Source organism: Mytilus californianus, unplaced genomic scaffold (assembly GCF_021869535.1).
Source record: "Mytilus californianus isolate M0D057914Y unplaced genomic scaffold, xbMytCali1.0.p SCAF_6, whole genome shotgun sequence".
In the NCBI taxonomy this organism is placed as follows: Eukaryota; Metazoa; Mollusca; class Bivalvia; order Mytilida; family Mytilidae; genus Mytilus; species Mytilus californianus.
The window spans coordinates 67,261,684-67,288,596 of NW_026262712.1; the positions used below are offsets into that span (position 1 = coordinate 67,261,684).

The window sequence follows — 26,913 nt, forward strand, 5'->3', positions numbered from 1 at the left end:
CATCAACCACTAACACCCGACTCATGCGACACCTTCACGGTACAACATACTACATCAACCACTAACACCCGACTCATGCGACACCTTCACGGTACAACATACTACATCAACCACTAACACCCGACTCATGCGACACCTTCACGGTACAACATACTACACCAACCACTAACACCCGACTCATGCGACGCCTTCACGGTACAACATACTACACCAACCACTAACACCCGACTCATGCGACCCCTTCACGGTACAACATACTACATCAACCACTAACACCCGACTCATGCGACGCCTTCACGGTACACCATACTACATCAACCACTAACACCCGACTCATGCGACGCCTTCACGGTACAACATACTACATCAACCACTAACACCCGACTCATGCGACGCCTTCACGGTACAACATACTACATCAACCACTAACACCCGACTCATGCGACGCCTTCACGGTACAACATACTACATCACCCACTAACACCCGACTCATGCGACGCCTTCACGGTACAACATACTACATCAATCACTAACACCCGACTCATGCGACGCCTTCACGGTACAACATACTACATCAACCACTAACACCCGACTCATGCGACGCCTTCACGGTACAACATACTACATCAACCACTAACACCCGACTCATGCGACGCCTTCACGGTACAACATACTACATCAACCACTAACACCCGACTCATGCGACGCCTTCACGGTACAACATACTACATCAACCACTAACACCCGACTCATGCGACGCCTTCACAGTACAACATACTACATCAACCACTAACACCCGACTCATGCGACGCCTTCACGGTACAACATACTACATCAACCACTAACACCCGACTCATGCGACGCCTTCACGGTACAACATACTACATCAACCACTAACACCCGACTCATGCGACGCCTTCACGGTACAACATACTACATCAACCACTAACACCCGACTCATGCGACGCCTTCACGGTACAACATACTACATCAACCACTAACACCCGACTCATGCGACGCCTTCACGGTACAACATACTACATCAACCACTAACACCCGACTCATGCGAATCTCTTATTTCAATTAAATTCAGGGGCGGCTCCAGGGTTTTTGAAAGGGGACGTAATTCCTGAAATAGGTATATATATTGCCAAGCGGAGTGATTTGAAAATATTTGGGATGATTGTATGCTAAAAAAGTATATATATATATTCTTATCAAAGGGGGCATACTCCCTCTACCCCACCCCAGTTTCGATTTGATTTTTGGTGTTTTAACGCCACTTTTAAGCACCGCTTTTGTGCTATTTCGTGGCGGCCAGTTTTTATTGGTGGAGGAAGCCGGAGTGCCCGGAGAAAACCACCGACCTTCGATAGGAAAACTGACAATCCTAGTCAATTAAGATTGGAGTCGAGTGCACCCGCACGAGCGGGGTTCGAACTCACAACCTCAGTGTTGACTGGCTAGTGATTACAGTAGTAACTACTTAGACCACTCGGCCACCGAGGCCTCCACCCCAGTTTCGAGTACTTATATACCAGTAACTAGCAGTTCTGGTGCATTTACAAAATTCAAAACCTAAGTGGTGAGTGGATATAACTATAAAAATTAAAGGTAAAATAGCCAAAACTATAAACACGCTTGTGGGTGGAGCTAATTAATAATATATAACATCAGTGTCTATTCTTTTAATTTTTATCCATAAGTATTTATCATGTAAGATACATAAATTGTTTTTTATAACCACATCGTTACATTTGTTTTAAAGTGCCTATCTCACAATTTTTTTATAACTTTAAACCTCTTAAAAAAAAGATCCGAACAAATAGGTGCAAAGAACTGTAGTTATACAGAACAATATTTCAGGGCATGCAGCACTCGATTTTATTCGATTTTCACGACGATATAGTTAAAATAATGGACAGCAACAAAATTAAAAAAAAAGATCCATTACATATGAGCAGCGTCGGATAGATATCGTCCTTATGCAAGTGCACGTATTCATGTATATGTATAAGACTTTGATTGATTTCGGAACATTCAAATGCAAAATAAATGAATAAGTTTGGTCTGTTTAGTAGAGTTTTTAGACTTATGTCAACTCAGTTATAGGCTTTGCATAGAGATTTTTTAACCCGAAATAGCAGGGTATTGATATTTATTTGCATTAGGCCGGTTTCTATCCGACGCAGCTCATATTCTTAAACGAAATAAAGTTTCTGCTTTGCAGTTCTAGTCGAATATTTGATAATTTCAAACTGGTCTATCAAATATGCGTAAATAAGCTTGTACAGAATAATTCATAGCACCAAAAAATAACACATGTTATGCATCAAGCGATATTCAGGATTTGTCGGATGTTTTTTGCGAGTGGCAAACAAATGCTAATGACGGGTGCAGCATGACGAGCAGGATCTCCTTACCCTTCAGAGCACCTGAGATCCCCCGGTTCAGTTCGGTTGGGTTCGTGTTGCTCAGTTTGTATTTTTCTATGTTGTGTTTTGTGTGCTAGATGTTGTTTGTCTTTTTTTTTTTTTTTTTGTCATGTCGTTGTCAATATAACAATAAGGAGATGTAGTATGATTGCCAACGAGACAACTATCCACCAAAGTTCAAATTAAGTGGATGAAAGCAATTAAAGGCAACCATACGGCCTTCAACAATGAGAAGACCCCGTACCGTATAGTCGGCTTTAAAAGGCCCCGACATGAAAAAAATATGAAACAATTCAATTGAGGAAACTAACGGCCAAAAACAAATATGAGAGACGTAAACCAATGACAACCACTGAACTACAGGCTCCTGACTTGAAGAATGTGGCGGGGTTAAACATGTTTGTTAGCGCTCAACCCTCCCCTAACCTTGGACAGTGGTGTAACACCACAACATAAGAACAAACTATAAAAATCAGTGGAAAAAGGCTTAACTCATCAGATCGATACAAAGAAAAACATCAAACAAAAACACAGACAGGACGTGGCAGGGTATATATCCCTAACAACAAAAAAGACACTAGGTACAAATGTGAGAGAACTCGCAGTTACTGACAGCTAGTTCAAAGCCAATAACAACTAATAAAAAAATCATGTATGTAAGACTAAAATATCAATCAGTACACATCCAACATCCAATGGATTTAATGTAAAGACGTCATTATCAGTCAGAGAAAACATGACCTTGTGCAATGCCAAAATATTGATATAGACAGATTGTAGTACCGTGAAAGTACATATGTATAATATTTAGTATGATTTTTATTTGCTGATAACAAATCAGTTTATTTTCGAATTATGAGTTTGAATATCTCATTGGTATATTTCGCCTCTCTTTTAGGGCAGATTGGGGTTTAGATTAGAAACGATAGATATTTTTCATATTTCGCCAAAATGGAGTTGATATCGTGCTATATTCAACAGTATAATTTAAAAGTGTAAGTCGCAAAGTTTGTTTTCATTCTACATGTTTTGCAAAACTGTCATGCAGATTTTGGAAATATTAAAGATTGAAAAAGCTCTTTCGTGTTAATACAACAAAAGCTAAATGATAAACATATTTGAGGCTGCATCTCTTATGAAATTGTGCTTTCAAAATTAAAGATAAACTGATGGGATCACCGTTCTCTTAACATAACAAAAACAATAAAGGATCGAAGCATTACAGATGGCAGTCTTAGGTCTTGCCATACAATAACACAGGGATATGCTACTTTTGGTCTTAGGTCTTGTCATACAATAACACAGGGATATATATGCTACTTTTGGTTTTGTAAATCCACTATAATAAAACATATATACATACATAGTTTGCCTTCCTAAACTCAGTTTGGTTCTCACTGTGGTCTTCTGGTATAGCCTGGCTGTCACCTATAATTGGTTAGTCCCAGATAAAGGCAAATCCAAAAATACACAGCAAATGTATTTGTTATACATCTGAACATTTTCTTTTCTTTTTTTATCTTAGTTTGCTGTTTGGTAAAAATGTTCCTACATAATCATTAATCAGTCTCTTCTCAGATAACTCAAAAATTTCTAGTCAATGACTTTTGTGAATTTGGATCAACAAAAAAAAAGATAAAACGCGTTTGCCAAAAACAAAACAGCCGATAATCGACAGTGGGTAATACATGTCGATTTTTTTTTTATGTTTTTGGTACGATGTGGCGTTTTGTTGTTAATACTTAATCAGTGTATTTTGTTGTATCTGTTATGGTTCCTTAGAGGAACAATCTTACCTGATATATTTCCTTTTTACGTCACTTCCTGTTAGTGAGAAGTTCGACTTGGCTATCGCTAGTCAGGTATTTTGGCAAATTCTCTTTAAATATGCCTATTTTGACTTAAAGTGTTTTGACTACACAACTAAAAATGATCTCTGGGATTTCTTTAAAATCATATTTTTGTTTATCACGACATTCTGACATGATTATTTACATATTTCCACATAAAAGTACAGTTGTCCAAACAACCTATATTTTGACACTTGTCGGATAAAATTACAACCTATTTTTCACTTTATTTATTACCCTTTGTCACATAACGTGTACATTTGAATTTTTCATTTTTTAAGCACCTCAGCAATGGAGTCTTCAGTTCCTTCCATACCAGAGTTTTACCGTGATAAAGGTGTCTTTATCACAGGTGCCACAGGATTCATGGGTAAAGTTTTAGTGGAAAAGATATTGCGATCTTGTCCTGAAGTGAAGACTTTGTACCTTCTTGTAAGACCGAAGAAAGGGAAGGAACCTGTACAGAGAATTGAAGAAATCGTCAGCAGTAAGGTACAATGTATAAATACACTACAGCCTACAGGTGTTATAATGTGCCACTTTAACAATACACCAATCTCAAGTTGTTTTATTATGAATGAGTTACACCAGATGGAAGCAAGTTAACTCGTACCATTGCAAACTCGTACCATGTCAACTCGTACCACTATAAGTCAACTCGTACCAATGTTAACTCGTACCACTGCGAAGTCGTACCATTGCGAACTCGTACCACTGCTAACTCGTACCATTAAAAATATATGCATTGATTTTGAAAATCTTTATAAAATATTAATTGATTTTCCTTAATTTTATACAAAAAATATTTTATAAAACAAATGAATTTCTTAATTACCATGTTATTAATTGATAAATTAAATTCCTTTGATTGTGTGATTATGTCTGTAGTTAACTAATCACATTGTCTAATACTGCTATTATATTATGATTGGTGTTATATAATTTAACAGGTTGGAATTAATTGTATAATGTTTATTATTGAATGAAATTCCTGATTATCAAAGCACAAGCTGAGATGAGTCGTCTCAAAGCCACATTTCCTCATAAAATGTTGCATGCTTGTGATGTCCCTCATAACCATAATGGATGACGACATTTGTATATGGTGTCACTCTCTAGTTAGACCCTGCCATCTACGATGACGCGGAAGTTTATTATAATGACCATCCTTATCGTTGAGGTTTATGCATGGTGGTATTGTTCATCAAAGAGCTGAATATTGTATATAAATAAATTTCATACTTTCTAAATTTTGGTCATAAACAATTTTAAACTTTTCAAAACAAGATAAATAAATTCTCTCAATAAATAAAATTCCTTTTAGAAACAATTATAAATACCAAAATCTATTCAAATGTTACTAATTTGTAATAATTAAAAATTAAATCAAATAGTTGTCAGTAAAAGTTAAATAATGGAACTGTTCAAGGGAGACAACAAAGCCAATCTGCTACAGTTTTCATTATCCAATTAGCCAAGGAAAAATCAGCTACAAATTGGTCATTGTGATTTTAAATTATATACTTTTTACAGACTTATGAGGTATTGAGTGAAATTTAAATATTTATTCATCATTAAACACCATTTGAATGCATTTAAATAAGTTGGTACAAGTTTGCAATGGTAAGAATTTACCGTGGTACGAGTTAGCAGTGGTCACTGGTGGTACGAGTTTGCAGTGGTACGAGTTTGTATTTAGTGGTACGAGTTGACAGTGGTACGAGTTTGCAATGGTACGAGATAACTATAATTCCACCAGATGACCCAAAGTCTCAAACAATCAGTTCTTGCTGTGACATAATAAAATAGGCATTGTGACAGAAAATTAGGAATTTGAATGTCATCTTTTAACATGTTTAAAGAATGCATACAAATTATATGGTAATATTTTGGTAAAAAATTCCAAAATTACTCTTTTTTTCTATTCAATGATGAGCTGAAAAACGCCATTTTATTTTTTAAAAAGATGCCATTTTGAAGTTTTGTTGAAATCTGACTCAACATTCTCAATCTAAGTCCTTCAAGATATCAAACCATTCATGCTTTTGATATTTTATAGTGTGTCTTTTTATGTTGTAATGTTACACTACTATCTCAGGTTAGGGTGAAGGTTGGCGCCTGATAAAACGCTTAAACCCGCTGCATTTGTATACACCTGTCCTAAGTCAGGAGCCTGTTGTTCAGTGATTGTCGTTTGTTGGTGTGGTTCATAAGTGTTTCTTGTTTCTCATTTTTTATATAGATACAAATGTAAGACCGTTGGTTTTTCAATTTGAATTGTTTTACACTAGTCATTTTGGAATTTGGAGCCCATTATAGCTTGCTGTTCAGTGTGAGCCAATGCTCCGTGTTGAAGGCCGTACTTAGACCTATAATTGTTTACTTTTTATACATTGTGACTTGGATGGAGAGTTGTCTCATTGGCACTCATACCACATCTTCTTATTTATATTTTGAAGTTGAATTGGGACTTTTATCATCTTGTGTAAATGTTCATGTGTAATATTCAAACAAAACAAACATCAAACTGTATATGTACAATTTTATTATGAATAAAAGAGAACTTACAATGTATGATACTTAAGGTAGCACTACAGTCAGAATTTTCTGACTCCAACCAACAGTCTTTAAAGATTGATTTCTCCAAAACTACTCAATGGATTTTTAAAATCTTTAACTCATTTTAAAGCTGAAATATTACTTTTTCTTAATCCATAGATAAATTTATTTAAGGTATGATAAATCTCAAAATATAGCTCATTAATTGCCAAAAAAGTGGTCTTCCAACTTGGATGGAAATGGCACATTCAGGTCAAATGGTAGTAAAAATTTGTTTTCATCCCTTTAATCAACCATATACAAGCTGCAAAACCGTGTCTCAGATTTTTGACATATGCCTCCAGTAAGAAGATATATTGATTTTACTGCTGGGTGCCAAACCTCATTTCACCTTTCATCTTTGGACACCTATAAATTCATTTAGAAACAAATTATCCAAAAACTGGGACACGGTATTGTAGAAAATACCCCCTTTAATCACATATATCAAAGTCAAGCCAAAGGGGGTACCCATAAAGTTTATATTTTCATTTTTTCCTAACAAATCTCATGAAAAATTGTTCTGAGAAATGACCTAAAAATGGAATTTCCCCCTTAGAACCCCTATAAATGCAACATAAATACAAAAATTCCACTGGGAACACCCCAGGAGTGTTCTGACACCATTACTTTATCAATAGAACCACACACTTTGTCTCTTTGATGCTCTAATGCTGTAAATTTTGCATTATGTGTGGCACTGTGCAACACTAACTTGGCATTTGGCGGGAGTTTGACGTCACAGATTTGACCAATATCTGTGATGTAGTAATTAAATATAGACAAAGCTCCGCCTCTGTCCAGACAGTCTAAGATAAGAGAATAACAGGATTGACCAGCTGCATATAATCAATATTTAACATCATTATTCTCACTATAAAGAATAATTTTCATTTGTATTTTAAAAAGAAATATACTATTACTGAAATTAGCTAGAACATTAAAATTGTGCATCAAAAGACATGTTCATAAAAAGATCCAAGACCATCCACTTCTTTAAAAAAAGACACTCCCACATGATTTTTGAGTTTTACGGAATTGAAAAATTTCACATCAACTTAAAATTGGTTAAAATGCCTAAAACTGTATTTAAATGTAGAAGACCAAATAGATGAAATTTATACAGGCAGTCAGAGGCTTTCAAAGATACTTTCACACTCTTTTCCATATTTTTTTTCATTTTTTGTAGATTTGTTCCCTTTAGATTTTTTTCCTTTCATATCTTTTTCTTTTTCTCTGTTTATAAACATGTTATATAAATTACTTTTGTTGCAAAATAATGAGATAAGACCACAATATTTATCTTGTGGTCAGGGATTAACAGCTGGACACTGGTACCAACAGATGATTGACATATTAGCCCCTCCCAAATGCCTATATATTTAGATTAATTACCATGTTCTTTTATTTACATATGTTACATTATCAATTTACTCCCTGTTGTGATATGATAATGACTTTGGGATTTTTACAAACTGTGCAGAATAATACTTAATTCAAAATTAGGTGATAAAAAAATTATCTTCAAAAAATCATTGTTAGACTGTAGTGCTACCTTAACTTGAAAATAATGAATGTATGAATGTATGAATGGTGGATATGGGAAGTGATTGTGTTGCAGTTAAACATACATGTATATGTACTTTAAAATGTATCTACATTGTACATGTATATTTATAGGTCTTTTCGTTTATATTTTGTTTAAAACATGTTCTTAAATTGTCTGTTTTCAAATTTTAGGATTATTAAAATGAAAAAGAAACTAAGATTTCAATTTCCTCAGGCAAAATTGATCTTACATGTAGATGGAATTGGCTATTATATTTAGGACTCATCTGGTCTTATAGCTCTTCAACTGTTTCGGTTCTTATACATCATGTACATTTGTATAAAGTGTTTTTTATTCATTTTTAATAAGTGATGTACAAAATGTATATTATTTATAAACATATGTGTATTGCTATCCTGTTACAGCTGTTTAACACATTGAGAGAGGATTATCCTGAATTCCATAAAAAGTTAATACCTGTATGTGGAGATATATTACATGACAACTTAGGTGTGTGTCAGACAGATGAACAGAAAATGATTGACAATGTACAGATTGTCTTCCATTCAGCTGCTACTGTCAGATTTGATGAAGAAATGAAGTGAGTTTACAAATTTATTCCATTGGATACTTTATGTAAAGATTATCAATTTTTCTACCAGTAGAATATTATTGTCATTAACAACAGGGAGTAACCATGGTAACAGTTTAAAAATAAGTGAGTAAGTGCAGAGAACCAGCTTATAAGTGGTGATGAGCAGCTGATATTTTACAATATCTAAATACTAAAATTGTTTATAATCAGGTCTAATGCCCTGCCCACAAGGCCACAATAGTATGGGGCGTTATGTGTTCCCATCGGTGCATCTGTCTGTCCTGTATGAGGTTAAAGTTCTTGGTCAAGGAATCTTACCATGAATTTACATGTATGTTCACATTAACTTGAAACTTAGTACACATGTTCATTATGATTGGAACTTTTTAAAATATATGCCAAATATAAGGGTTTTGGCCCAGATTTCATGGTTTGATGAACATGGAACTGTGTGATCGGAGTATTGTGTTTTATTATAATTTTTGAAAATGACACCTGACATTCAATATCGAAGAAAAAGAACACTATTTCTTATCAAAAAGACTTTGGGATATATAATTTGGAAACTCATAAGATATATAAAGCTTTTTTCTGTGATGAATTAGCTGCAACACAACTTATTCTTCTATTGTAGATTGTCAGTTGAAATGAACGTCCATGGTACTAATAGAGTTCTACAGTTCTGTAAAAAACTAGTCCACATTGAAGTAGGTACATGAAAAGTATAGATAAAGAGGACTATAAACTATAAAACAACACGGTTTTTGGTTTTATTTTTCTGAAAAATTATTAACACGATACATGTATATGGAGTAATCAAATTGTTAATGGTCTCAGAATATACAATTGCAGGGCTCGACAATAACGCTTGTCCGATTGTCCGGTACCAGAGGAAAAAAAGGTCGGACAAGTAAAAGCTATATCAAGCTTGTCCGACGGGACAAGTTAAATTATTATGCAGAAAATAAATTTAATCCAACTTTGATGAACAAAGTAATTATAAACAAAAAACAAGAAAAGAAGATAAACACAAGTATTAATTTGACATGTTTACTTGCAATCGATAATTTAAAACTGGTTCTTTGTCAGGTACTTTTTAACAGGTAAAAGGCATACATGTACTATTCTCGGAAACCAGTCTTACTGATCCGAATCAGCGATGCGCTTTGTAGATAAGGTAACTTTACAAGACAGTTCGTCACCAGCTGGAAAGATTCGGCTCCAAGTTTAATAGACAATTTGGCACCGTAGGAGACATATTTAATAGACATGATTAATAGACAGTTTGGCAACGCAGGAGACATTTCGGGACCAAGACAAATCAGTACCTCGTTTTCCTACCTTATTCTGTTGCTTTATAATAAATACCATACCATATTTTTTTTAACAAAAATATTTTTTAAATAAAAAAGAAGAAATTATTTACCATAAAATTCCCAAATCATATTTGATCATATATAGAAGAAAAAAACAATACTTGCAATACGGTGACCTATAGTTATTAATTTCTTTGTCATTTGGTCTCTTGCAGAGAGTTGTCTCATTGGCAATCATACCTCATCTTCTTTTTTTTTATTGATTGAATTTGAAGAAACTTTTTTCAACTTAAAAAACCAGGATACAAATCCAATGAGTGGAAATTGACAGGCCTATCAGACGGTGCCTCATGTGTAGAGTCTGATGAGACTTTGGCATTGATGAAAACTAGAACATAAGTCCTATGACATGACTAGATTCAGTTGTTCTCGACTCATATTTTTAAAAGGTATTTCAAAAGATATAAATCAAATTCTGTTCTATTGTTTTAATTCATTTTGTTCCCTGAATCAACTTAAAATGCAAAAAAGATTATTATTAAGATTTTTGTTGGACAAATTACAATTTCATTCGGACAAGTAAGTTTTGGTATGTACTTGTCCTACTGGACAAGTTGGAAAAAAAGTTATTGTAGAGGCCTGAATTGAATTGTACAAAGCTTATGAACTGATAGAAAATAAAGAATTGCAGGGCATTTCTATATGCTATATTCATGTTCATGATATTTGTACATTGTCATGATTGTAGGGAAATATAAAATTAATTTGTACGAGCTTTAGAAACTGAAAGAAAAGTGAGACTGGCCAAGGTTTTTTCCTGTTCGTAGCCATGATAGTCAGCACAAAGAATTTGATATTCTCCTACACTATACAAATATTGTTTTTATCCTGCAAGTTAATATTTACTATTAAACATATAGTTTTTTTTAATTCCCAACCATTAAATTTTTTTTTTAATGAAATCAGCATTACTTAAATGCAAACCACAATGAAGACCCGAGTTGAACTCTGACCTTAACGGTAATTTAAATATGACCACTTGCTCATCACAACAGGAGCAGGATACCAGGAGACTATAAATGTATACTAAATGTTTATTGCTTCATGTTATCTGTACAACTATATTTGCATAGTACAACGTGTGAGTCTTTATAATTGCAAACCTGATACTGTTGCATTTTTCTCGTTAATAAAAAACATTGCAATAATTTCTAAATTTGCAGTGTATATGCCTTTGTTAGTCTTGTATCATTTTTAATTTTAGTTTCCTGTGTATAATTTGGAGTTTAGTATGACGTCCATTATCACTGAACTAGTATACATATTTGTTTAGGGGCCAGCTGAAGGATGCCTCCGGGTGCGGGAGTTTCTCGCTGCAGTGAAGACCCATTGGTGGCCTTCAGCTGTTGTCTGCTCTATGGTCGGGTTGTTGTCTCTTTGACACATTCCCCATTTCCATTCTCAATTTTAATTTTACTGTTTAGTGCAAGTTTTGTAAAATGCTTGGGACTAATTGAGAGTTACTGTAACTGTTACATGTATGTTCACCGATGTTGTGTGATTTCTTTTTTCAGTCTTTCCTACATGTTTCCACAGCCTACGCCAATTGTAATGTAAAGAAGATAGAAGAGAAAGTGTACGAACCACCTCTTCATCCTAGTAAAATATTGGATGCTACTGGGTATGTATGAAGTGTCTTCTGTGCTGGCATGTTAACTTAAACTAAGGACATATATTATTTCCTGATTAGACCCTGGGTTCTTTGCATATTTTCAACTCTATCTATAATACATACTTATTACCACTGAATGAAATTTGAACAGCACACATAGATTTGCCTTAAAAAATACAGAAATTGATAAAATATTAAATATGTGAATATTGTGTTGTCTCTCAGAAAAAGAAAATGTTCTTTAATTAAATACTATACTCAGATCTAAAGATAATTGAAATAAGGATTCATAGCTGTATTGAATATAGATATAAGAAGATGTGGTATGAGTGCCAATGAGACAACTCTCCATCCAAGTCACAATGTGTAAAAAGTAAACAATTATAGGTCAAAGTACATCCTTCAACACTGAGCCTTGGCTCACACGAACAGCAAGCTATAAAGGGCCCCAAAATGACTAGTGTAAAACAATTCAAACAGAAAATTTGATATATGTCTTCTTCTTAAAATGACCACAACTTTGATAGTTGTCGAAATTAACATATGTCAATCATTTATTTGTAAAAGTGTGATGAGTAAAAGGGATTGTGGGGACATCCAGTTAATACCAAATAATCTTCAAACTTAGATAAACATCCATACCATATATCTCTGATGGGTTATTAAACATAAAAAATGCTGGGTAAAACAAATGTGTACAAGTCATTAGAAGATGCAATATATATATATATTCTAAAACAGTAGCCATACATATTTTGCATTTTCTAAAAGCATATACACATTCGTGTTACCCTGGATTTTTTTTATGTAGGGAAAAATCTTGAAAAGGTCACCCTTTCCTGCATTATCAAATATTTACATATTAATTAACAGATGGATGGGAACAGAGATATTAAATATGCTGACACCAAAGATGATTAAGGACAGGCCAAATACATACACATATACAAAGTCTATAGCAGAGTACTTAGTGCATGAAGCAAGAGGGGAATTACCTGTAGCTATATTTAGACCATCCATTGTTGGTGCATCATGGGAAGAACCAGTACCTGTATGTATCACAAAGCATGTAGAACATGTGTTTGACATTGTATTTTAAACAATTTATGGAATTATACAAAAACTCTGATCAAAACATCTCTCATGCAAAGTTGACCTTACTAGATTGTGACCTTACTAGGTTGTGACCTTACTAGATTGTGACTGTTCTATCTTGGTCTTTATTGCTTTTGATATTTTGAAATGTTTTTGATATTTTGCTTTCAAACTTTTAAACTCCAGCATACCCATTGAAAGTTATTTCAGAAATGTGTTGTTCTCTTTCAATAAATATATCGAAATGTATATAACAATAATGTTATGAAAGTTATGAAGGTTTAAGTGATACAAAAGCAGTTATAATCCCATATAAATAGACATGACATGAAGATAACCCTTACTGTCAATAATGGAATTAAACATATATACTGTTCATCAAGTAAAATGAATATGAAAAATGGGGTATAATTAAATGTTGTTTACTTTTCAGCTAGTGTCAAGTATTTCTTACATATTCAGTTTTGCAACAATAAATCAATTGGATAATTTCTGTAATTTGGGTCTACTGGGATGAAGAGCCTTAAATTTGAACTGAAATTGGAAAAAATATTTTAGGTGGTTAGGGAATCTTGCCTTTGCAATAGGGTTTTCTTTGATACTGAGAATGCAACCATCTCCCAACATGGGACCACAGATTTGATCTTCTAATCAGACTACAGGAGCATGATTGAATTTGCGTATAAGACTTGTTCTTGGTCAATTACTATTAATCTAAAATTACTAAAATTTCAAAAAATAAATGATCAGTAATACAAATACAATAAATACTTTTTTTAAAAATAAAATTCTTTTGAATTTACAATGATAAAAAAGAGAGTTATTTCCCTTACACCTCTAGAAAAAATAAAAAAAGAAATACTCTAATAAATAATTTCTGTACAATCAAACACCAAAACAAATGTTCCTAAAAATTTAAAAGCTATAACTGGATCCATATTTTTTTTTTCAAAACACCTGAAACTATCTAACATAACATTTGAATGTCATTTAAAATGGTTGAAAAAGTTTGAAATGTTCATATCTATTGCTTATAGGGTTGGGTTGACAACTTCAATGGACCAACAGGACTATTGGCAGCAGTAAGTTATAATTTAGAAATCTATGTTTTGTTATAGATATATCAGATTAATATTTTTATCCAAGTTATAATTAATAGAAATCACACACATGATGGTGTATTTATTGGCATACTTGAAACAGAAGCAACTGAAGTATTTCGTAAAAATAATTAAAATGCACAGGTAACAAATGTATCCATAGACTTTCTGGAAAATCATGGTTTTAACTTTATGGAGAACATTTACATTGTTACAGAATTCTGATTTTTAAGTTTAAATGAATTTAATAGTGTGTATCACTGAATCCTTTATATAAGTTCAATGTCGGGCAATGCATTTTTACTTTAACCATATATAATACCTTAAATACTATTAATCATGTAAAACACATGTTAATGTGTAAATAAATAAAGTTATGCAAGAAAAATACAACTAAAAAGTGTATGGAATATCAGTGTTTTACCTGTACCTTTGATTTTCAACTGAAAAATGCATTCACTTTGACATTTGACCTTTAACAAATGGAAAGTAGATATGATATTCATATTACCATTACATTATAAAATATAACTATCTGAAAAGTCTTGATTATATGCTAAAAGAAAATACATTCATGAACAATCTTGTTTTATATTTAATAATAATTATTTAGATAGGAAATGGTTTGTTGCGAAATATGATTGGCGACCCCAGTAAAACAGCTGACATTGTACCTGTAGATACGGCCTCTAACATGATGATTGCATGTGCATGGAACACAGCTGTAAATAGGTATGTTGATTTGTTTAAATTCTCTGCTGATTCGTGTTGTCTTGTTGGATTGCTAATATTGCCATTCCCAATTTGCAGTTTAACAGCATTGAAGAGTGCGAACAGATGTCAATGTATTATGTGTTGTGCTTCCCATTTCACTCCCAAATTCTAGAATATTGATGCTATGATTTTTATCAATATGTCAAAAGTCTTTCATTCTATACATCAGTCCAACTGGACATCAGTCCCACTGGACATTATTAATCAACCAACAATCAATCAATGACATCAATTTGCTTTTGTCTATTTTCAGATCATCAGTAGGGAATGTTTATCACTGTACTACAGGCCAGTTAAACAAATTAACCTGGGGAATGGTTGGTAAGTAAGACAAAAATGAACTTATGAACAATAACTTTACCCTGCTATTTCTTTAGACTGAATGTTAATTTTAGCCAAAAAAAAATATTATTCAATGTAACATATTTCCATTAAACAAATAAAATATTGTATATATAGAATGCAACATACCAAATCAAGTTACATTGTACAAAAAAATAAAATTAAAAAAACCCAGATTAAGTGGACTAGACTGTTATTGATTGTGTTGTTATTGACACTTCTTTTTGAAAAAAGGCCCTTGCAGTGCATTCAGATTGCTAAGTGCATTTAGTGAACTGCATATGTTTCCTAAGTTTTGTTGCATAGTATGTTTCTCAGTAATATTCTTTTATGAATTCCAGAATATAAGCTTCTTTATGAATTATAATGAACAGTATTCTCAAACAATAGAACTAAATTTAAAGGGGCATTAGCTGTCAAATTCATGTTCACCGATTTGACTCAAATTCTCATATTTTACTAAAACGTATATCCAAACAATAAGTCTAAAATAAACAATTTACGATGCACAGACTCGATAATATGTATCAGCATTTCATGTGTATTTTTGTTTAGAAGCCATCTAATTAACCATCAAGGTGACCTCAGAAGACTGCCGACAGTCATATACCCCAATATAAATATAAACATAGATATAAAGTCTGTATGATTTCATACTATAGGTTTAAAAAATATGTTAATAGTCGTTTTTTTACCTGTATAACAATGAGTTTTTGTAGATCGAATCAGTCAACCAAATTGTTTACCCTTTTTTCACTTCCAATGTTGACATTCTTTTCTTTTAAATAGCTGAACACACCTAGTTCATGCGTAACCCATCTCTAGCTAAGGGGCTCAATTGAAGTTCACATGAATACAGATTTAATGAATCAAATTATTCACTTGCAAGTGAATAATTCATTAACGATGTTTCTTTGCTTATTTTGACAAAACTGAACCAAACTGACTGCTAAAAGCGAATTATTATATCACTATTTCACTTTCGTTAATGATTGAAAAAAAAAAATCATATTTCATTTTTTTCTATATCTCGTAGCTAATGCCCCTTTAAAACCATTTACATTGCATAAGTTAAAATTTCCACTTCAATCCAGCTTTTAAAATTTTATTTAGAATTTATGTCCAGTTTTAATATTATAATCAGATACTGTGGATTTATTATTATTCGTGGGATACTACTTCTTGTGGATTTCATGGTAAAAGTTGAACAAAGAATTTAAATGTTCAACGAAAAACACAATTTCTAAAGGCTTGTAAGCAGACTTTTTGCAAAACCACAAAAATTGAAATCCATGAAAAATGAATGAATTCATAGTATTTCATTTCCTTTTTAGTACTGGTTTGAAACATAAAAATAACTTCCTTCTATAATATTTTAAGGTAGATGAACAAGTGATAGGGGCCATCTTTAACTTGCAGTTAGGTCAAATTATGTGCTCCATGTAAAAGTCCTCACTGTAAACTTAAGGTAAAGAACAGTAGCCGGTTGTACAAATGTGTCATTAGTCTAATGAGTCATTACGTCTTCATTAGCCTAATGCATCATAAAAGCTTAATGAAGACTTATTGAACCATTAGGCTAATGCCACGTTCGTACAACCGGCTGCAGCAATACAAAGATTATTTAAAACATTCCACCAAACACTACACTGAAAGGAAACTATTAATACTGTTTTGGGGTTTCTGTTAAGTGGAATGAAGATTTTGTGTTATGAATTAATTCAACATATCTCTTCTTTTCCATAAAATGATGTAGTCTAATAGAAAACCATTTTAGCTCACCTTGTCTGAAAGGCCATGTGAGCTTTTGAAATCACTCGTGTTCGGGGTCCATACATTGTTGAAAACTTACTGTTTTTTTTTTTAAATCTTCTCTGAAACTACTGGGCAAATGTTACCAAACTTTACCTGGGTGTTCCTTAGCGTATCTAGTTTTAAAATTGTAACCAGGATTTGATCCATCAATAAACATGACGGCTGTTGCTAAAAATAGAACATAGGGGGTAAAATGCAGTTGTTGGTTTATGTCTCAAAAACTAATGCAGTAAGAGCAAGTCTGAATTGATAAGTAGGTCAAGGTCTATCTCCTGCAAAATTTTCAGAAAAATCAGACAATTCTTTTTGGGGTTATTGCCCCTGAAATGTCATGTTTTTGCAAATTTCTCTGTTTTTGGTTTTCATCTTCAAAATTAATACAGAGAGAAATTTAAAACAGTAAAAATGACCATAACAATAAGATCTACAAAAAAGTCAAACTTAATAGAAATTTTCAAATGACCTGTTACATGAGTTATTGCCTTTAAATGATGATTTAACCTTTTTTGCATTTTTTTAGGAAGCTATAGTTGATAGGGAGAATCTTTAAAAAAAAATCTCATCTTCAAGTGAGGCAACATTGATGAATTGTCAGTTGACCCCTTATAAGAGTTATTGCCCTTGAAAGAAATAATTTACTTATTTTTTGCCTTTTTTCATTTAATTTATGACAAATTAAGAGAAATTGTACAAGCAAAAGTGTACAGCAAAATTAGCTCTACAAAAAAAAAAACAGCTTGCCTAAAATTCAATTAAAGGAGTTATTGCCCCTGAATGACCATTTTACCCATTTTACCTTTTTTTTTTGGCAGAAACAAAATTTTATAGAAAGCAACAACATAAAGCATAAATGTTCAGCAAAATAAGATCTACATATAAGTAAGAATAGTTGAAATTTTGTCAATTGACCCAGAGAGGAGTTATTGCCCTTGAAAAATGATTATTTTATTTCCATTTTAAGCAGTTTTTGTACAAACTATAATCAGTCATCATGGCTGAAACTGTGAGCAAACTCTTTATAGAAATTATTTCCCCTAAATGATGATTTTTATTCATTTTTTCCATTTGTGTCAAAAACTACAGGAGTAGCGAGGAACTGTAAAAAGCAAAAAATATCAGCAAAATAAGATCTACAAGTACAATGTAGGTCAACATGGCCAAATTATCTTACTAGTTATAGGATTAATTGCCATTGAATGATGTTTTATACTCCATAATAACTTAGATCTTTGCTTTTGTATTTTACAGAGAGAGATAGTTATAAGTATTTCATGAAAAACCCAGTCAACACAGTCACCAGGATACCCAATCCTAGATTTACAAAAAATTTGTAAGTTTACATTTAAACCATTTTTCTAATGAAAAAAATACATGTGGTGATGCTTCAGAAATATAAATAACAATATACAATACTCTGCAAACATTTTGTGTGTAATACAATTGTCACACTAACAATCCATATAATATCATAAGTTTTAAAGGTGCAAAATATCAAGTTCCTTACAGATCATCTGCCTACTTTACTAACAGTATATGCATTTTTAAATAACCCCCATCTCGAAGAGAGAAATTCTGAAAAATGAAAGAAATATATTTTCTAAATTTTGCTTCAAACATTATCTCTTAATCATAACTAAGCTTCTGCCAAAGTTTCATTCTATGATGGTTAGACAGATAATTGCTGTGTAACAAATTTTTAACACCAGACTGTATATTTATTTTGTAGGATTTATCATGAGATATTAATGTTGTTTGATCACATGTTACCTGCTTATATCATGGACTTTTTCTTATGGATACAAGGAAAACGTACTATGTAAGTAGATTCACAGTATTCATAATTTTAGTTAATGTTGACATTACATCAATGCTTTAATTTCCAAATTATCATGTCAAATACAAATACTCAAATAATTGATTAGTTTTAAAATATTTTATTGACTCAAAAGTAAAATAGAATGGACACAAGTAAATCATACTCATGTTGTCCTCTCCAGAAAAATAAATGATAGGAATACCTATTATTAGATGTTAGTTATTAAGTAGCTTTTTATACAACCGCAAAAAAATTTGTGGTCGTATATTGGTATGACGTCGTCTTCGTCGTCGTCGTCCGAAGACACATTGGTATTTGCACAATAACTTTATGGATCTCTATGAAATTTTACCATAAGGTTCAATACCACATAAGGAAGGTTGGGATTGATTTTGGGGGTTATGGTACCAACAGTTAAGGAATTAAGGGCCTAAAAGAGGCCAAAAATAAGCATTTTTGTAACTTCCAAACAATAACTTGTGTGTTAGTGTATCTATCTCTCTGACATTGTACCACAAGGTTCCATATCACAAAGGGAATGCTGGGATTTATTTTGGGGGTAATTGCCTTAAAATTTTAGGAATTAGGTGCCAAAAAAGGGGCAAAAAACAAGCATTTTTCTAGTTTCATGACAATAACTTGTGTGTAAGTGTATGGATCTTTATGAAATTGCACTACAAGGTACCATATCACAAAGGGAAAGCTGGAATTGAGTTTGGGGGTAATTGCCCAAAATGTTTAGGAATAAGTGGCCAAAAATAAGCATTTTTCTAGTTTCCAGACAAGAACTTGTGTTCAAGTGTATGGATCTCTCTGAAATTGTACTGCAAGGTACCATACCACAAAGGGAAGGCTGGGATTGATTTTGGGGGTAATTGCCCAAAATGTTTAGGAATAAGTGGCCAAAAATAAGCATTTTTCTAGTTTCCAGACAAGAACTTGTGTTCAAGTGTATGGATCTCTCTGAAATTGTACTGCAAGGTACCATACCACAAACGGAAGGCTGGGATTGAGTATGGGGGTAATGAATCATAAGGGGATTCAAAAAATTTGGGGGGGATTTTTTTTCCTTTTTTTTTTCTTTAAAATTTTCCGTTTTAAGTTGGTTATTTCTGATTTATATATAAAAGCAAACAATAATGATATGGGTTGAATAGGTAAATTAAATTTTTTTAAGTTCTTAGACCACATTCTTTCTGTGTCAGCAACCTATGCTGTGTCAAATATTTAATCACAATCCAAATCCAGAGCTGTATCAAGCTTGAATGTTGTGTCCATACTTGCCCCAACTTTTCAGGGTTCGACCTCTGCGGTTGTATCAAGCTGCGCCCAGTGGAGCATTTTATTTATAGTTGCAGAGCTGTATAATACACTGAAAGTGTTTTGATGGCTTTAATGCGTGATGAGAACAGCATGAACTAAAAAAAATGAATTTCATTGTCTTTCTGCAGTAGAAGAAATGTATGCTTTCACAATTTAACCCTGTCTGAACAGCACCCTTTGCAATGAAATGTTGCTTTTGGATTATATATTGATTTCAATTATTATTTACAAAAGACTGTTATTTTTGACTTTCTGACACTTTAGTTCCATTTTGACAGGTGTTTGGTTAACATCAGGTTAAGTTTTTTATGGTTTCATTTATATATATATTTATGTGGTGGTTTGGACTGTTGATCCATCAATGATTTGTATAATAAATAATGGTGTCACATTTGTTAAAAAAATGACTATTTCGTTTTATTACAGATTTGTTAAAATACAAGACAGACTACGTAGATCAGTTGGTAGTTTAGATTTTTTTACCTCAAATGAATGGGAATTTGCGAATGGCAATTTGTATATGTTGCTGAACAAAATGACAACTGAAGATCAAAAGGTAAGTGCTTCTTTCCAATTTTTTTTCCCTGTTTTTTTTGGGGGGAGGAGAGGGGTTTGGCTATTGAAATGTTTATGGATGATAAATATGATGAGCTTTTAGAAGTTGAGTAAATTTTAATGCTATAAAATAATAGGATTATATAGTCTGGTCAGTTAAGTGCAGAAATGTCATTTATAATATAACTCTGACTTCTTCAACATGTCAAAATTGACATATTTGACATAAAATTGCCATTTTACAAATATTTATCTGTAAAATTAATACGAGTAACAACATTCCCTAAAAAAGGTTTCATTTGTTATTTTTAGTCCCCTACCGACGAATTCGAAGGGGACTTTAGGTTTGCACTCTGTCCGTCTGTCTGTCCATCCGTCAGTCCGGTAAATCAGTTTTCCAGACTTTTTTTCTTTATGCTTGAAGATATTGATTTGATATTTGGTGTATTGTTTTATCATGACAAGTTACAGGTCAAGTTCGATTTTCACGATTTTAGCTTTTCTCCTTGTTCAGTTAAAGCCCTTTCCCTAGAATTAAATTTTTGATGAAATAATTATTAATTACTAGATTTCTGTTCAAAGGGAATTAACTCATTTTTAGCTCACTTGGCGTCCGTCGTTGTCGTCTGTCGTCGTTAACTTTTACAAAAATCTTCTCCACTGAAACTACTTGGCCAAATTTAACCAAACTTGGCCACAATCATCATTGGGGTATCCAGTTTAAAAAATGTGTCCGGTGACCCGGCCAACCAACCAAGATGGCCGCTATAGCTAAAAATAGAACATAGGGGTAAAATGTAGAGCATTTAGAGCAAATCTGACGGGGTAAAATTGTTTATCAGGTCAAGATCTATCTGCCCTGAAATTTTCAGATGAATCGGACAACCCGTTAAAGGTTGCTGCCCCTGAATTGGTAATTTTAAGGAAATTTTGCCGTTTTTTGGTTATTATCTTGAATATTATTATAGATAGAGATAAACTGTACACAGCAATAATGTTCAGCAAAGTAAGATCTACAAATAAGTCAACTTGACCAAAATGGTCAGTTGACCCCTTAAGGAGTTATTGCCCTTTATAGTCAATTTTTAACCATTTTTCGTAAATTTTTGTAATCTTTTACAAAAATCTTCTCCTCTGAAACTACTAAGACAAATTTAACCAAACTTGTCCACAATCATCATTAAGGTATCTAGTTTAAAAAATGTGTCCGGTGACCCCGCCCGCGAACCAAGATGGCGGACATGGCTAAAAAATAGTACATAGGGTAAAATGCAGTTTTTGGCTCATATCTCTGAAACCAAAGCATTTAGAGCAAATCTGACTAGGATAAAATTGTTCATTAGGTCAAGATCTATCTGCCCTGAAATTTTCAGACCAATCAGGCAACACGTTGTTGGGTTGCTGCCCCTGAATTGGTGATTTTAAGAAAATTTTGCAGCTTTTGGTTATTATCTTGAATATTATTATAGATAGAGATAAACTGTAAACAGCAATAATGTACAGCAAAGTAAGATCTACAAATAAGTCAACATGACCAAAATTGTCAATTGACCCCTTTAGGAGTTATTGTCCTTTATAGTCAATTTTTTACAATTTTCATAAATTTTGTAAATTTTTACAAAATATTTTCCACTGTAACTACTGGGCCAAGTTCATTATAGATAGAGATAATTGTAAGCAGCAAGAATGTTCAGTAAAGTAAGATCTACAAACACATCACCATCACCAAAACTCAATTTTGTCATGAATCCATCTGTGTCCTTTGTTTAATATGCACATAGACCAAGGTGAGCGACACAGGCTCTTTAGAGCCTCTTGTTTAACTTTCCCTAGAATTAAATTTTTGATGAAATACTTATAAATTACTAGATTTCTGTTCAAAGGGAAATAACTCTTCTTTTTTTTTTAAAGATTTGTAAAAAGACATTGTATTAAGATAATGACATTTTGGACTTTTTTCCTCTTCTTTAGTAAATTGTTTGAAGAATTTAGTGGTAGGTTTGCTCCATTACAATGAATTTTTAACTGGTAGGGGACTATGTATTGCCATGCAATACTCACAGAATGCTTGTTTAATCTAAAAGATGCAAAAATAAGACCTTGAAAAACAATTTGATTGAACACCAATTTGACGAAACGCACATTAATTACCCTAATTAATCTCTTATAATGATTATTTGTTCTTTTGTTTTATTTTTAGACATTCAACTTTGACCCTAAATTAATAGACTGGTCTAAGTATATGGAGCGCTACTGTTTAGGAACTAAACAATTTGTACTGAAAGAAGAATTGTCAGAGTTACCAAGAGCAAGGAAAACCCTCCAAAGGTTTGTAATATACAAGTATTTCATAGATTTTACAATATTAGACAGTATTCTAAATTGCCTCTAAAACCCTAATGTTAATTTTTACTCTTTTCTTATTGGAATAAGAGGACTTTAAATGTTTAAAATGTTAAGCACAATCAATGAAGTAATCATTTATATAAATTGGGTTATGGCAAAAATATATATTTAAATTGACTCGAACGATACACCATTCTTTTGAAAACTAACCACCTATATGGTCTAGTGGTAGCTTGGTGGTCTGTTCTATGAACAGCCAGGTCAAACCAATAGGGGTAAAGACTTGAAAATTGGTGTTTGCTATTAATCTGCTTAGAATGCCCAATTTTAGTTCAGGGTTTCTGCCTGGTACAAAGCAGGGTTCATAACCAAAAGATATATAAAGGGCAACATACAGACCCATACAATGGACAATATGTTAATCTCTAAATTGTCACAGGCCTATAAAGAAAAGTAAATAAATTAAACAATGATAATAAGGGAACCATGCCTTTTCTTTTTCAGATTGCAAAGAATCAACCTATGTATCAATGTGTTTGGTATAATTATTCTTTGGAGATTGTTGATGAACAGATTCACCATAGCCAAGTCACTGTGGAACTTCTTAATGGGATGGGCATTGAAGATATTCAAAAGTCTACCAACTCTTATGAAAGCCACATAATAATCATTTGTCCATTATGACAGGACAAACTTTGTTATTCTGTGATAATATTGTGAACTATAGCATTGTAGGCTTAATTTCTCAGATCGTTTCAAAATTAACCTCTGTGGAAAAAGGAACTGGATTTATAAAAAAAGATATGGTTTGTGCTTAATGTTCAAAAAACTTTTGAGAAAATTTGGACTTTTTTTTTTGTATTTAAAATTACATAATTATGATACACACCTTTTATATCAACATTTTTTATTTTTATTTCCAAATTTTGTTCTTATATATTGGTTAGTAAGAAATATTTGCAACTTGGTATTTGTTAAGTAGATGAAAATGCCTATTTGCAGTTTCTTCATTTAATGAACATTACATTATATTTTTATGTATGAACTTATGCAAAGAAAATAACACTGCCACCAACAAACTTTTCTTTAAAAAATAGACCTAATATAAATCAGATCCGGTCAGGTGTACAGGTATGAATGATTTTCTATTCATTGTTTTTATGGAATTTTATTTTAGTTGAATTTCGATTTCCATTATTTACACCATTAATATCATTTAAAATACATGAAATATACCAAAATTAAAAAAAAAATCCTAATTAAAGCATTTTTGAAATAAAAAAAAACGTATCAGACATTGCTTTATAACTCATATTCAAGACTTAATGTGAAGAGAGAAATGTAAGCATTTTAGATTAATATTATTCACTGGTTGACTATATATCAATAGAGTTAAGTTTTTCATATAACATGAAACATTCTTAAAATTAACATATTGTCAAATATCATGTAAAATTAATGGCTTGCCTCAGTAATTATCTAGAAATTGCAATCAACAATTAATTCAAATTCACATTTACAATGTAATAAAAAGAATGAATAAGATACATGACTATTAGGTTAAAAGTTTTAAAGTCAATATCCCTGGCTGAGATTTACAAACGAATATAACATTATGAATAAATCATGTAAATGGGACGCATTTTTTAAACAATACTTTTATCAGGTCTAATAATGACGACAATGTAACAATTAAAAATGGCTCTCATGTCTACTGTGGCTATAAAACTGTATTTTTCAAAGCAGTGCTATACTTTGCATCTTTAATTAAGTGTGGTTCAGAAAAATGTCTGGATACTTTTTGTTTGTTAATTTGTAGATCAAAGTTATTAGTAATTGTTGTGTATTTGAAGGTTAGAATACATAATTTTTTCATTAATATTTATTTTTTTGTGTATCTTTATTTTATACTTTTATATTTTTGTTGAAATTTATGACTTGTTACATGTGGATACCTTTCTGATTTATTTATATAAGTCATGACTGATAATTTGTTTTTGTCTACCCTGCATTTCATTGGCATTACATTGAATGAATACTAAATGACCAGTATTGTACTGTAATTCACTTGTTTACATTTGTTATCTCAAAACTTAAGGTTTAGATATAACCACTACTTGTTAATTTTGTTACCATCCTATTATAAGTGTCACTTCGAAAAACAAATTGTGGTACTACATTTTTTGTTTGGTCACTTATAAATACAAATGGTTTGATTTTTGAAAGATTTTCCAAACTTTGTTTTAGTTTTTTTTTTTTTTTCATCTCAGACCATTACATCCCATTCAGCAAGCAAAACAAAGAAAGTCACAACTTTGTTGTAACTGGATATCCAACATTGATGCTACAAAATCACTTGCCCTTAATTGTCGAGCTGTTGAGTATTATGAGCTGTCCCAACGTTTGTGTAAAAATGATATAGATATAAGAAGATGTGGTATGAGTGCCAATGAGACAACTCTCCATCAGAGTCAAAATTTATAAAAGTAAACCATTATAGGTCACAATATACATGCTTAATTGACAAGTAAATGTCTATAATTATCTTGCTGAACTTATCTTTTTAATTCATGCATCAATGGTTGATTTTTTTTAGATTTGTGGAAAAAAAAACTTTTAGTTTTTGAATGTCTTCAATGAATTTAAATCGACATATATATATTTATATCCTTAACGGTGTCAAAAAAAAGTAAGAAATGAAATATTCTCCCATAGATTTGAGCTTTTTCTATTTTTATAAAAAAAAATCATACCAAATGTTTGTTAAATTATCTCTGTCAATTAACTGATACATTTATTTGCTGTATTGGCAGTGAATTCATTTTACATTACATGTATTTACATTGTATTGCAACAGAACCATTATTACCCTATCAAATCATGATATTTTCTACAAACAGTTTGAAACTATATGGGGAAAACACATTCTCCTTCAATTTACTCCTGAGCTACAATATTTTTCCACCCATCAATGACAGCAAAGCAAACAAATAAAATGTAAGTCATTTACAACAAAAGGACAATCCATATTCTCATTTTTGTTAAGAAAAGATTTGCATTTTATTGGTTGGACTGTTGTTTGTTGCTATATTTTTTTTCATTTGGACAAAAGTATTTTCTAGATCAAGAATTACATTCGGTTGTTCCTAATAATGATGAAAATGTTAGCTACTGAATTTGAAAATAACAGCATCATTTTTTTTTTAATAGATAATATATACATGATATAATAACTGAACTTTATTGAAAAATAAAGATAGAACTATGTATTTGTTTTTGCCATTCTAAAATTGTCATTATTGATGGTGGAAGAGGATGTCTTTATTTTTCATATGCAATACATTGGAAGAAATGAATGCTAAATAATATAAAAATGTAGGAGAAATGACAAGAATCATATTATATATTATCAAAAGTATATTTAAAATCTATTGTTTTGAATATATGACCTATACTAAATAATTTTCTAGAAATCACCATATTTGGGACCTTATTAAACAGGTATTTTGATTCTCCTTAGAATTGACTTGACAAAAGTCTTGAATATTGCCTTTAATAATTAACCATGATTGTTGGCAAAATTGTAATTTGATCTTAATATCTGCATATATTTTGAAATATATTCTTCTATGAAAACAAAGTGCAAATCTTCAAAATATATTCAATATAGAAATAAGAAGATGTGGTTTGATTGCCAATGAAACAACCATCTGACTAAGTCCAAATGATGTC

General features: G+C 32.0%; 1 protein-coding gene across 1 annotated transcript; it reads left to right on the forward strand.

Moving 5' to 3' along the window:
- Nucleotides 1-4,257: 4,257 nt before the first annotated feature.
- Nucleotides 4,258-26,448, forward strand: LOC127706074 (fatty acyl-CoA reductase 1-like). Its single transcript, XM_052210528.1, has 14 exons — nt 4,258-4,297; nt 4,567-4,777; nt 8,858-9,033; nt 9,662-9,734; nt 11,918-12,024; nt 12,889-13,066; nt 14,148-14,192; nt 14,824-14,942; nt 15,238-15,305; nt 18,390-18,471; nt 18,868-18,957; nt 20,707-20,836; nt 23,036-23,163; nt 23,686-26,448. The coding sequence occupies exons 2-14, from the start codon at nt 4,577-4,579 to the stop codon at nt 23,843-23,845; spliced, it is 1,557 nt and encodes a 518-aa protein (XP_052066488.1). The 5' UTR covers nt 4,258-4,297; nt 4,567-4,576; the 3' UTR covers nt 23,846-26,448.
- The last annotated feature ends 465 nt before the right edge of the window (nt 26,449-26,913 follow it).

What these genes read in the sequence shown, in the direction of transcription:
- LOC127706074 (XM_052210528.1), top strand. Translation starts at nt 4,577, where the DNA reads ATGGAGTCTTCAGTTCCTTCCATACCAGAGTTTTACCGTGATAAAGGT. An exon ending in CATGGGAAGAACCAGTACCT is followed by an intron (nt 13,067 to 14,147) that starts GTATGTATCACA and finishes TATTGCTTATAG; the next exon opens with GGTTGGGTTGACAACTTCAA. An exon ending in CCTAGATTTACAAAAAATTT is followed by an intron (nt 18,472 to 18,867) that starts GTAAGTTTACAT and finishes TTTATTTTGTAG; the next exon opens with GATTTATCATGAGATATTAA.